The sequence below is a fragment of the Natator depressus genome, chromosome 1 (assembly GCF_965152275.1).
Source record: "Natator depressus isolate rNatDep1 chromosome 1, rNatDep2.hap1, whole genome shotgun sequence".
Classification (NCBI taxonomy): domain Eukaryota; kingdom Metazoa; phylum Chordata; order Testudines; family Cheloniidae; genus Natator; species Natator depressus.
Window position 1 is genome coordinate 286,723,652 of NC_134234.1, and position 12,221 is coordinate 286,735,872.

General features: G+C 46.3%; 2 protein-coding genes and 1 non-coding gene across 3 annotated transcripts in view; 2 read left to right on the top strand and 1 right to left on the bottom strand.

Moving 5' to 3' along the window:
- The window catches only part of XPOT (exportin for tRNA), a 67,037-nt gene extending 63,377 nt beyond the window's left edge, over positions 1 to 3,660 (bottom strand). Inside the window, exon 1 of the mRNA XM_074942129.1 lies at positions 3,442 to 3,660. The gene's annotated coding sequence lies outside the window, so the exon portion shown is untranslated. The remainder of the gene's footprint in view (positions 1 to 3,441) is intronic.
- Positions 3,661 to 6,531: 2,871 nt separating this feature from the next.
- On the top strand, positions 6,532 to 12,221 carry RPL18A (ribosomal protein L18a). Its single transcript, XM_074942131.1, has 5 exons — positions 6,532 to 6,646; positions 7,425 to 7,604; positions 8,650 to 8,779; positions 11,251 to 11,360; positions 12,075 to 12,221. The coding sequence occupies exons 1-5, from the start codon at positions 6,629 to 6,631 to the stop codon at positions 12,165 to 12,167; spliced, it is 531 nt and encodes a 176-aa protein (XP_074798232.1). The 5' UTR covers positions 6,532 to 6,628; the 3' UTR covers positions 12,168 to 12,221.
- Positions 10,077 to 10,208, top strand: LOC141981082 (small nucleolar RNA SNORA68). The gene has a single exon (XR_012637640.1). It is a non-coding gene; the product is annotated as a small nucleolar RNA SNORA68 (small nucleolar RNA).

Here is a 12,221-nt window from a genome sequence, read left to right on the forward strand (position 1 = left end):
TCAAAAAGAAAAGGAGTACTTGTGGCACCTTAGAGACTAACAAACAACTCACTTAATCGGATGCTCAAATTAATTTCAGAGTAGCAGCCGTGTTAGCCTGCATTCGCAAAAAGAAAAGGAGGACTTGTGGCACCTTAGAGACTAACAAATTTATTTGAGCATAAGCTTTTGTGAGCTACAGCTCACTTCATCCATGAGCTCACGAAAGCTTATGCTCAAATAAATTTGTTAGTCTCTAAGGTGCCACAAGTCCTCCTTTTCTTTTTGCGAATGCAGGCTAACACGGCTGCTACTCTGAAACCCATCATCTCAGTCACTGGCACTCTTACAGCAGGATTATCTGGCTATTTGAACTCTTTCCTCAGACCCTACGCTACCAGCACTCCCAGCTATCTTCGATATACCACTGACTTCCTGAGGAAACTACAATGCATTGGTGATCTTCCTGAAAACACCATCTTGGCCATCATGGATGCAGAAGCGCTTTACACCAATATTCCACATGAGGATGGACTACAAGCTGTCAGGAACAGTATCCCTGATGAGGCCACAGCATGCCTGGTGGCTGAGCTTTGTGACTTTGTCCTCACCCACAACTATTTCAGATTTGGGGACAATTTATACCTTCAAGTCACTGGCAGTGCATGGGTACCCACATCGCCCCATAGTATGCCAGCATTTTTATGGCTGACCTAGAACAACGCTTCCTCAGCTCTCGTCCCCTAGTGCCCCTCTTCTACTTGTGCTACATTGATGACATCTTCATCATATGGACCCACGGAAAGGAGGCCCTTGAAGAATTCCACCTGGATTTCAACAATTTTCACCCCACCATCAACCTCAGCCTGGACCAGTCCACACAACAGATCCACTTCCTGAACACTACAGTGCAAATAAGTGATGGTCACATAAACACCACCCTATACCGCAAACCTACTGACTGCTATACTTACCTACATGCCTCCAGCTTCCATCCAGGACATATCACACGATCCATTGTCTGCAGCCAAGCCCTAAGATACAACCAAATTTGCTCCAATCCCTGAGACAGAGACAAACACCTACAAGATCTTTATCAAGCATTCTTAGAACTACAATACCCACTGGGGGAAGTGAGGAAACAGATTAACAGAGCGAGACAGGTACCGAGGAATCACCTACTACAGGGACAGGCCCAACAAGGAAAATAACAGAAAACCACTGACCATCACGTACAGCCCCCAGCTAAAACCTCTCCAGCGCATTATCAATGATCTACAACCTATCATGGAAAACGATCCCTCACTCTCACAGACCTTGGGAGACAGGCCAGTCCTCGCTTACAGACAACCCCCCAACCTGAAGCAAATACTCACCAGCAACTACACACCACACCACAGAAACATCAACCCAGGAACCAATCCCTGTAGCAAACCTCGTTGCCTACTCTGTCCCCGTATCTACTCTAGCGACACCATCAGAGGACCCAACCACAACAGCCATACCATCAAGGGCTCATTCACCTGCACGTCTACTAATGTTATGTTTCAGAGTAACAGCCGTGTTAGTCTGTATTCGCAAAAAGAAAAGGAGTACTTCTATATAAAAAGTACTTGTATATAAAAAGATCTTCTATACTTTCCACAGTATGCATCCGATGAAGTGAGCTGTAGCTCACGAAAGCTTATGCTCAAATAAATTGGTTAGTCTCTAAGGTGCCACAAGTACTCCTTTTCTTTTTACTAATGTTATATATGCCATCATGTGCCAGCAATGCCCCTATGCCCTGTACATTGGCGATTCTGGACAGTGCCTACCTAAAAGAATAAATGGACACAAATCGGACAACAGAAATGGTAACATACAAAAGCCAGTAGGTGAACACTTCAACCTCCCTGGACAATCTATGACAGATTTAAAAGTAACCATTCTTGAACAAAAATACTTCAGAAACAGACTTCAAAGAAAAAAGAAAAGGAGTACTTGTGGCACCTTAGAGACTAACCAATTTATTTGAGCATAAGCTTTCGTGAGCTACAGCTCACTTCATCGGATGCATACTGTGGAAAGTGTAGAAGATCTTTTTATACACACAAAGCATGAAAAAATACCTCCCCCACCCCACTCTCCTGCTGGTAATAGCTTATCTAAAGTGATCACTCTCCTTACAATGTGTATGATAATCAAGGTGGGCCATTTCCAGCACAAATCCAGGGTTTAACAAGAACGTCGGGGGGGGGGGGGGGTTTGTAGGAAAAAACAAGGGGAAATAGGTTCAAAGAGAAACAGCAGAACTAAAATTCATTTGCAAATTTAACACCATTAATTTGGACTTGAATAGGGACTGGGAGTGGCTGGCTCATTACAAAAGCAGCTTTGCCTCTCCTGGAATCGACACCTCCTCATCTATTATTGGGAGTGGACTACATCCACCCTGATCGAATTGGCCTTGTCAACACTGGTTCTCCACTTGTGAGGTACTCCCTTCTCTTCATGTGTCATTATATAATGCCTGCATCTGTAATTTTCACTCTATGCATCTGAAGAAGTGAGGTTTTTTACCCACAAAAGCTTATGCCCAAATAAATCTGTTAGTCTTTAAGGTGCCACCGGACTCCTTGTTGTTTTTGTGGATACAGACTAACACAGCTCCCCCTGATACTTGAAGGCCTTCATTGTAATTGTTGATGAGGTGAGCTGAATGGGAGAAGGGAGGTTCTGCACAGAAACTTGGCCTGGCAAGTGAAATGGGTAAATACACAGAGCCACCTCTCCTGTTTAGATGTAGTCTTGGGAACTTATTAGAAGTTGATTTAAGAATACTTGCTTTGTGTATTTTGATATAGTGATGCTGACAATTTGTGTTTTAATGATTATAAAGCTTTACCTTTTTGAAGTTCCATGTCTACTGTCATTAAAAAAATTAGTCTGTCCTCTTCCCATTGTATGATTCCCCTGCATAATTTCCTACAACTATGAAAATTTAAATCAATACAAATTGAAACAATGCTTTAAAATAAACATCAGTGTTATCTGTCAAAATTATAAAAAATGACTTCTGCCAAGCTTAGTTATATGTTAAACAATCTTTATAGAAACTGTCAGTAGAGCAGTCTCTAGGATGCCAATCAAACACACTGATTTACTAACTCATAGTTAAATCAACAAAGAATGCATAAATACAATAGCTGTTAATAATTTTACTTTTTATACAAGTACACAAGCAAAATGGTGGAAACTTCTATCAGTTACTGTTTCTGGGTAGGTTCAGCTTGAGAGGTTGCAAAGCATGTTCAGGTTAACATCGGCAAGCTTTGAATATGTAGATAGGCGGTACCTAATGGAGGCTAAGCCTCCCCAAACCTTGTACCACCAGGGAGGAGGGGCAGTGGTGGATTTGGAGCCCCTGGAAAAATCTCCCCCCTGCCACGACCCCCCGGCTGCAGCCAGGACTGGCCTTACCATGAGGCGAACTGAGGCGGCCACTTCAGGTGTTAGACTGTGGGGGGACGCCACTAGGACCCAGAGTGTAGAAAATTGTGTCTGCTGCTGGTGCATATGTATTCTCCCTGCTCTAGATGCACAGAGATGGTGGAGTGCTGTGCTGGAGGAAGGAGGGCACAAGAGACATAACAGCCTGGCAGGAGAAAAGGTGAGAGGGAATAACAGAAAGCAGCAGAAGCTGCAGGGAGAGAGAGGAGGAGTAGCCTCTTATGTACCTCTCTAGCACCCCCAAGAGCCTGGACTGATTAACACCAGCTTCTCAGGGAGCTTCCTGTTTCCTGCTGCTTCCCTGAACCCACTTGAGGCAAACAGGAAGTTAACTGAAGTAGTAGGAACCAGTTAGGCCCTTAAGACGCTGATATCTTCCCTAACTCAGACACCTCTCTAGCTCTAAGACCTCCCGCTCCAACTGCCCTATCACCACATCCCTCCGCTGGGTGGCGTTCTGGGTGTAGTCGCAGCAGAAGAGCCGTGCCTGCATCTTCCCCACATCCCACCACTACCTCGCTGAGGGAAAGGCACGCTGCTGCCCCCACCAGGCCAGCCAAAACTCCCAGAAGGACGCCACGAAGCCCACATCCTCCAGCAAGCTGTTATTAAGATGCCAATAGGCCGGCCCCGGCCTCTCCGGATTGAGATACACATGGGGGATGTGGGGGCAGGGGCTAACCTTCCCTGCCTACAGCTTAACAGGGAGGAGTGGAAGGCGCCCCTGGGATTGGGGGGGACAGGGTAGGGGGAAAGCAACCTGGAGGGCACACAGGGGAGGAAGGTCTAGCGGGAGGGACAGGGTGGTGGGGGAGAGGGATGGGGCTAACCACTCCTCCTTGGTAGGCTGTGTTCAGGGAAGGAGGGTACCAATGCGCGGGGGACTACAGGAGGGACTGGGGGAAAGGGAAAAAGTAACCGTTCCTCCCCGCTAGTACCGGATTTACCATGGCACTGGGCCCACGGTCCAAAGGGGCCCCAGCCCGGCCTGCTCTTCTCTGCTCACCCCCCGTGGGGGCAGAAGCTTGATGCTGCTGGCTCCTGCTGCAACAGGACAGGCTTTGCCGGCAGCCAAGCTCCTCCACCGCCTCTTCCCTGGAGGGTGCTACCTTCCCTCCCTTCCCCGCCCTCTCTCCCTGCCCCCGATCAGCTGTTTGCCGACAGGAGGGAGGAAGAAGAGCAGAGCTGCACACTCCCTGCTCTGGGAAGGAGGAGGAGAAGAGGTGGGGGCAGGGCCTTGGGGAAGGGGCTGGAATCGGGGCATACTCCCTCCAGCCCCTGCCGTGAGCACCTCCATGCAGTGATGAGCTGCCAAAATCTTAACAACCAGTTCCCTCCTCACCCCATGAGGGGGTCGTGGCCCGCCCTCACCCCCCAGGACTCCTGCCCCGCCCCGGGACTCCTGCCCCATCCAACCCCCTCCCCTGTCCCCTGACTGCCCCCAGAACCGGGCAGGAGGGTCTCGTGGGCCACCGTAGTGGGTGCCCACCCTGCCCTGCCCCTAAGAGCCAGAAGGACCTGCCAGGGGGCGAGGTGGGGAGTCCCCGCGGTGCTGACCTGGGGCAGCTCCCAGGAAGCATCTGGCAGGTCCCTCTGGCTCCTAGGGGCAGGGTAGCATAGCTCGGGGGGGAGCAGCCACTCCCCCACTGATCACATCAAAAGTGGTGCCTTAGGCACCAACTCCGTGGATGCTCCGGGGCTGGAGCACCCATGGGGAGAATTTGGTAAGTGCAGAGCCCCCACTGGCAGCTCCCCACCCCGCGCCCAGCCCCAGCTCACCTCCACTCCACCACCTCCCCTGAATGCACCGCCCCGCTCTGCTTCTTCGCCCCCCACCTCCCGCGAATCAGCTGTTTGCGCGGGAAGCCTGGGAGAGCTGAGAAGCAAGCGGCGGCTTCGCACTCAGGCCCAGGGAGGTGGAGGCGAGCTGGGGCAGGGAGCAGTTCCCCTGCACGTCCCCCGGGTTACCTGCTGCGTCATGGGCAGCCCTCCTCTTGCCCCACCCACCCCAGCTCACCTCCGCTCCGCCTCCTTGGGCCTGAGCCCGAAACCACCCCTTGCTTCTCAGCCCTCCCAGGCTTCCCGCGCGAACAGCTGATTCGCAGGAAATTGGGGGGTGGGGGAGAGAAGCAGAGCAGGGTGGCACACTCAGGGGAGGAGGCAGAGGTGGAGTGGAGGTGAGCTGGGGCCGGGCGGGGAGCTGCTGGTGGGTGCTCTGCACCCACCAAATTTTCCCCATGGGTGCTCCAGCCCTGGAGCACCCACGGAGTCGGCGCCTAAGGTGCCACTTTTGGCAGGTTGTTAAATTTATTAGCCCTTTTAGAACCGTTTGTCCCGCGCTTCTAAATTTAACAACTGGTTCCAGCAAACTGGTGCGAACCAGCTCCAGCTCACCACTGCCTCCATGACCCCAGCCCACACCCCCAGGCCTCTGCCCACCCTGACTCCTGCACCCCACCATATACCCCCAGCCCTGACTCCTGCACCCCCACACCTACCCAGCCCCCCCATTCCCTAACTCCTGCAACCCCCCCCCACACACACACCTCCACCCTGAGCACCAAGCGGGAGCTCCTGCACACCCCCCCGGCCATTCCCTCCTGCACCCCTCACACCAAACAGGAACTGCCCCAGGTAAGAACTTCACATCCCAACCTCCTGCCTCAACCCTGAGCCCCCTCCCTCACCCTAGGTCCTGGCCAGAACTTGCACCCCAATGTTTTTTTACATTTTTTTTTAATCAAGCGCTCTTATCCAAAGCGCTTTACAACAGTTAGCTAACGGCTCCCACGCAGCAACAGCAGCAGCTGCCAGCAGCAGTCAACCAGCCTGGCAGCAGGGACCCATAGGTGGTGGTGTACTTGCTTCTCCCTGTGGAGGCCCAGGGTAGGCTGGCAATGCCCCCCGCAGCAGCCCAAGAGAGGGATTGCTCCAGCCACCAGCAGGGAAGCCCAGGGAGGCCAACGGAAGGCCAAAGACGCCAATAGAAGCTTGTCTGAGCTTTGATTGACTGATGCTACGTCCAGTAGGAGTCTTTCGTGCAACCAATAGGCGTTTAGCATGATTAAGCGGGCGTCCCTTCCTGCGGAGGGGGTGACGTGAGGCTGGAGCGCAGGCGTCCCTTCCTTTTCTGGGTGGCAGCGAGCGAGGCAGCACTATGAAGGCGTCGGGCACCGTAAGCGTGGCGCGCCGGGCCTAGCGGGTTGCGGCTGGGCGGCATCGGCCCGGCTTTGGGGGTGGGGAAGGCTCGTCACTGGTACTCGGGCCGTTCTGGCGGGTCCTGCCCGTCCGGTTCGCCGCATCTTTTTCTCAGGGAGCGAGCGGCCAACATGGCGGCCGCCAAGAACGTGAGGCTGGGGAGGCCGCGCAGAGCGGCGCCGCAGCCAGCAGGCGACCCCTTCGTTGGGGCCGGCCTCAGGCGCCGGGTTACGAGAGGCGGGCCTGGGTTCGTCTCTGCGCAGGCCGCGTGTGCCCCAGACGCTCGCCCTTCAGGTCCCGCAGACCGCGGCCATGCTCTGAGGTCTGGCGGGAGCGCACGGCCTGGCCGGGCCAGGACCTAGGCAGCCGGGTCTCGAGGCCCCATAATCGCGGCTTTCTGGTTAGAGCAAGTGCCGCAAGAGGCTCTCACCCCATTGTACAGCGCGCAAAGCCCGAAGGCCGTTGCTCTTCCTGAGTGATGCTCTCCGCGGGGAATAAGAGGAGCCGAAGCGCTCCTGGAAGCGAAGGGCCTGGCGAGAACCTGTAGGAGAGCTGGACTCGACCATAGTGTTTATTGTCCGTGGGACTCTCAGCTGTAAGCTGCTTCTCTCAGCATTGCTGTATGCAGTAGCTGTGGGCTTCCTACATCACTGCTTATGTGATCTCGCGCCTCGCTGTAGGGCTAAAACTGTCTTGCTTTTGCTTCTGAACATTGGAGGGTTTTTTCATTCTCTCTCTCTCTCTCTCGTTTGTAGCTGAGGGAGTACAAAGTTGTTGGGCGATGCCTTCCTACTCCTAAATGTCCGACACCACCCCTCTATCGGATGCGTATCTTTGCTCCTAATCATGTTGTTGCCAAGTCCCGTTTCTGGTACTTTGTGTCTCAGCTGAAGAAGATGAAGAAGTCTTCTGGAGAAATTGTGTACTGTGGACAGGTATGGTCTTAAAAAGAAAAAAAAAAATACATAGTCTTGGAAATTTCTGGGATTTTAGATGTTTTTATATATTGGAATTGAATTATTTATAAAAGAGCTCATCATGTCACTGACAGTGAAATTAAACTTTTCACCTGTCACATTTTGTGTACCTGAAAATCAAACTTCTCCTTTCCACAATAATTAGGAACCATGAATATTTTAAAACTAAATGCATTAGATCAGCCTTGCAAAATCATGACAGATAATCCTTAGACATAATCTACGCTACTACTGGTCCCTACCCCACCTCCAAAAAATACAGAAATAGAGAACTAATATTTTATTTCCTGCTTAGAAAATACTTGCTCTAAGGTCTGTTTTCAAGACTGGTTTAATTTTTAAGTGGTCAACAACATAATTGTAAAACCGTTCCCTAGTTTACTTTGGTATATGTCACTTGAGATTCGTCTAAACCTTCTAATTCTAATCTGTTTTGTAATTCTATACCATCCCTGTTGCAAAGTCCATGATATTAAAATGAAATTTTCTTTTTGTAAAACATATTTTCATCATTGGCACACTCACTCTTACTCCTCTTCCCTCAATTGGAATTTTAAAAAGTAACAAACAATTAGATTTAATCTGATTTTTTTTTTAAATAAAATCTAAGTTTTGGGGCTAACCTGATAATTGAAGCATAGTTTTCAAAAGTGACTAGGGAGCACAAGTCATGCTGAAAGTAACAGGGACTTGTACTCCTAAATCACTCTGAGTTTCTGAAAAATCTGTCCTCCTCCCTTTGGAAAGCTGCTTACTTACCTGGGTAGAAAAATCTTCTCAACTACCCTTTACCATGATTGATGACCAAAAAAAAAAAAAAGATTGATTGTGTGTGTGTGTGTGTAAAAACAAAAAACTCCCAAGATGATAGAATTCTGCAGTATGCTTCAACTAGAAGTTTAATGTGGTGTTCTCCCAAGCTGCTGTTTTATTATTCAATACACAGTGCATCAGTGAGGTAATGTTTTTATCTCTGGTTCTTTCTTCACTTTTATAACCTCAGGTATTTGAAAAGTCCCCTTTGCGGGTGAAAAACTTTGGTATCTGGCTACGCTATGATTCTCGTAGTGGAACCCACAACATGTACAGGGAATACAGGGACTTGACAACTGCTGGTGCTGTTACACAGTGCTGTAAGTAAATATTTGTTAACAGTGGTATGTGTAAGATCTCATGCAGCATTTGAGAAATTGAAATAGAGAGATATATAGGAAAACCTTGGTGAAGGTGGTGACTGCATTCAAATAACAGTACAACTAGATTCTTTGAAAAGCAAATTAAAATGGAACTATTTGAACACCCGACTAGTAGTGATTGCTGGAGACTTTCCCCCAACCAGTATTTCTTATTCTTTTAAACCTCTTTTGAACATACCCTTCTGAAACTGTTTATGCTTAGCTTCTGCAAAAAAAATTTTTTTTTTAATTTTTAGTAAAATTAAAGAAGCTGTTTTGGTTATACAGTTGTGTAAAGTTCTAGTTTGATGCTCTTCCAGTTCAGGTTATTTCTTGCATCATACTTGAGTGCTCAAAAATTGTTAAAAATAAAAATTATTGGTTCCTCGGAAAATACTTTTGGAAGAATCACTAAGGCTCACCCTTCTTTTTTTGCACAACACTTAATAGTATTTTGGACTTTTTAATGTTCTTGTTGAAATCTTACAAGCACCAAAGTGAGGAAATTCAGATATATTTCATTTGGCCATATGGAGCATATTAAGACTTTATCATCCATGCCATGTGGAAAATACCTTTGTGTTTTGTAACCGAGTGAATTTTTGCGGGAACTGAATTGCCTGAAATCTTTTGTATAGAAGATAATTGGTGTGTTGGCCAAAAAGACCTCATAGCCTCTGTTTACAAAGGGTCACAAGTAGACCTTAAGTGTGAGCCGGTACGACATCGTGCATCAACTGTGGGAAAAGGACTGAGAGACTTTTTTTCCATTGGACCATATGAACTGGAACCATAAACTCAGTTTAACATTTAAATCCCACCAAATGAGGGTAAATCCATCCTCATCATCGTATCCACTCATTATACTCCACACATGAACGTAGCCATTATATGAACAACATACCCCCCATATCTCAATGTCTGTACTTTGTTTGACCCGTTAAACTTTTACCCCCAATCGGAGACTGCATATTATGTATTCCTTACACCACCCGTTCCTAAACCGAATTTCGCACCCCTTGATAATCTGTACCTTATTCCCTGATATCCAGACACTTCTATGCTTAAACTCTGTACCGTTTTCTTTTTACTTCAACATCATCTTAATAAAATTACTAAATCTGATAGACTAATGATCTGTTGTGTTGAGATATCTGGGGCTACCTCAGATTCCATGTGCAGTTACTATAGTGGGTGATTTTTTTTCATTCTAAATATAACATTACTAGTGCATTTTAATTTGTGTTTAAAACACTTTGCACACACAAACCCAAAGAATATTATTTTTAGTAATAGTGTTCTTGTCATGTGTGCAAATATCATATGTACCTTGTCGCCTTTCCAGAGCTGACGTGCTTTTGAAAGTGAAACTGAAGGTCCAACATAACTTTCTGCATATTCTCTGTTAAATAACTCATTTTATCAAATTATGTTTTAAACGCAGCAGTTTACTATTCTATGAGTATTTTAGATATCTAATCTGGTTCAAGCAAGTTGAGAGCTTGGTCAGAATTCCTTGAATGCCCATCTTACATCTGAGTTGTAAACTCGTGAAAGCTGAGGATTTATATGGAAATGTGTGTTTTTGCCTTTGAGAGCATTGTAGTAGGCACAATAATATTGTGAGATAGCAATATCTTTTGAAACTGGTAATTAGCACTTGAGATCCTGGTATCCACAGAATTACTGAACAAAAAGGTTAAACTGTACTTAATGTTGTGTATGTGGTTTATACATGATGAGCACCAAAAATTGGAGCCGTTGCTTTGAGGTATAAAGATGGCTTCAGATTTCTTTGAGAATCTATTTCAAATGTGAACCTTCAGGTCTATCAATCCCTTGCATATTTCTTGTATTAATTGAGGACTTTGAACAGTGCTAAAGTTAGTGACTTTTTTAAAAAAGCTAGAAACTTGGGGTTGTTATACTTAAAGAATAACTCAGCCATTTGAAACTATGGAAATAGTTATTGTACCCAACTTACATTGTCCAGTATTCCATAACTTTAAGTATAGCTCCTGATTCACTAACTTCTTGCCCAAAAAATGTGGACTACACATGCAGAATCGTACCTTTTTTGAAGAATTCTGGTGTATGGCGGAGGTGTCAGCACCTCTGACCTCTAATGAAAAGCTTCAGTAGAGACTGTTGCTCCTCTGTTAATAATCTTCCTGACTAGAATAACTGTAGGGAAAGTATAGGAAAAAATGTATTACCAAGCTGCAGTTTCAATTATACTATGCAAGTCAGCTGTTAAATATAATATGCAAGAATAATGAATTTCATAGTAAGGACCTCTGTTTAAGAAAACATGCTACATGTAAGCAATTTCAAACCGCACAGTGGAGATGAAAAAATAAAAAAAATATATTGTGAATTGTGTTGTTTAAAGTAAATGAGATAATGTTAACATCACCCTGATGTTACAGACCGTGATATGGGTGCCCGCCATCGTGCTCGTGCTCACTCTATTCAGATCATGAAGGTTGAGGAGATTGCTGCTAGCAAGTGCCGTAGACCTGCAGTCAAGCAGTTCCATGTAAGTGAAACAAAGTAAAACAGTGGTTGGTGGTGCTCATTGTAACACACAAGATGAGACAAAAATCTGTCTTACGTAGAAGTTTGCACTAAGTTTACAGGATGTACTATGCCGATTAAAAATACAGAGTGTTGCATTGCAGTCCAACAATTATTTTATACAGCAGAGATGAATTGAGTCAAACTTGCATGTATGCTGTAGTAACTTGGAATCATGGGTCCTTTAGTGCTAGAACTAGTTGAGTGAAACTACTGATCAAAATCAGTTTTTCTTTCAGTACTCACATGCTGTGAGTGAGCTGTTTTTAAATACAAAAAGTACATCTAGTCTTATAGCTACGCTGAAACAGGCTTATTTCAATATAGTTATCTTAACTTGCAGAAAAGTCAGCTCTGTATAGAAAGGTGTTAGTAGTTATGTCTTATATTTGTATTACCCAGGACCTCATTGTGTGAGGTGCTGTAAAAACACAGAATAAAAAGACAGTCCCTTCCCCAAAGAGCTTAGAAACAGGAGCCTTCAGTTGTTTCTAGCTTCTAGTAACCCTGATCCATGGAAATACTTGTTGCTCTGATCTCTAATACAGATTAGAAATGAAGGTTAGAAGTTGAACTTTCTAATTCACTTATTGTGACTTATTTTTCATAGTGTGTGTATGACCTGAGATAATTGCAAGATCGATATAAATGAAAACTAACACTTTCTCCCTTACAGGATTCGAAAATCAAGTTCCCTCTGCCACACAGAGTTCTGCGTCGTCAGCACAAACCACGTTTCACCACCAAGAGACCAAATACATTCTTCTAAGTGCAAGAACATTCTGTTTGCTCTGTGTTACAATAAAATTCTTATTGGAAAGCT

What these genes read in the sequence shown, in the direction of transcription:
- RPL18A (XM_074942131.1), top strand. An exon ending in AAATTGTGTACTGTGGACAG is followed by an intron (nt 7,605 to 8,649) that starts GTATGGTCTTAA and finishes TTATAACCTCAG; the next exon opens with GTATTTGAAAAGTCCCCTTT. An exon ending in CTGCAGTCAAGCAGTTCCAT is followed by an intron (nt 11,361 to 12,074) that starts GTAAGTGAAACA and finishes TCTCCCTTACAG; the next exon opens with GATTCGAAAATCAAGTTCCC.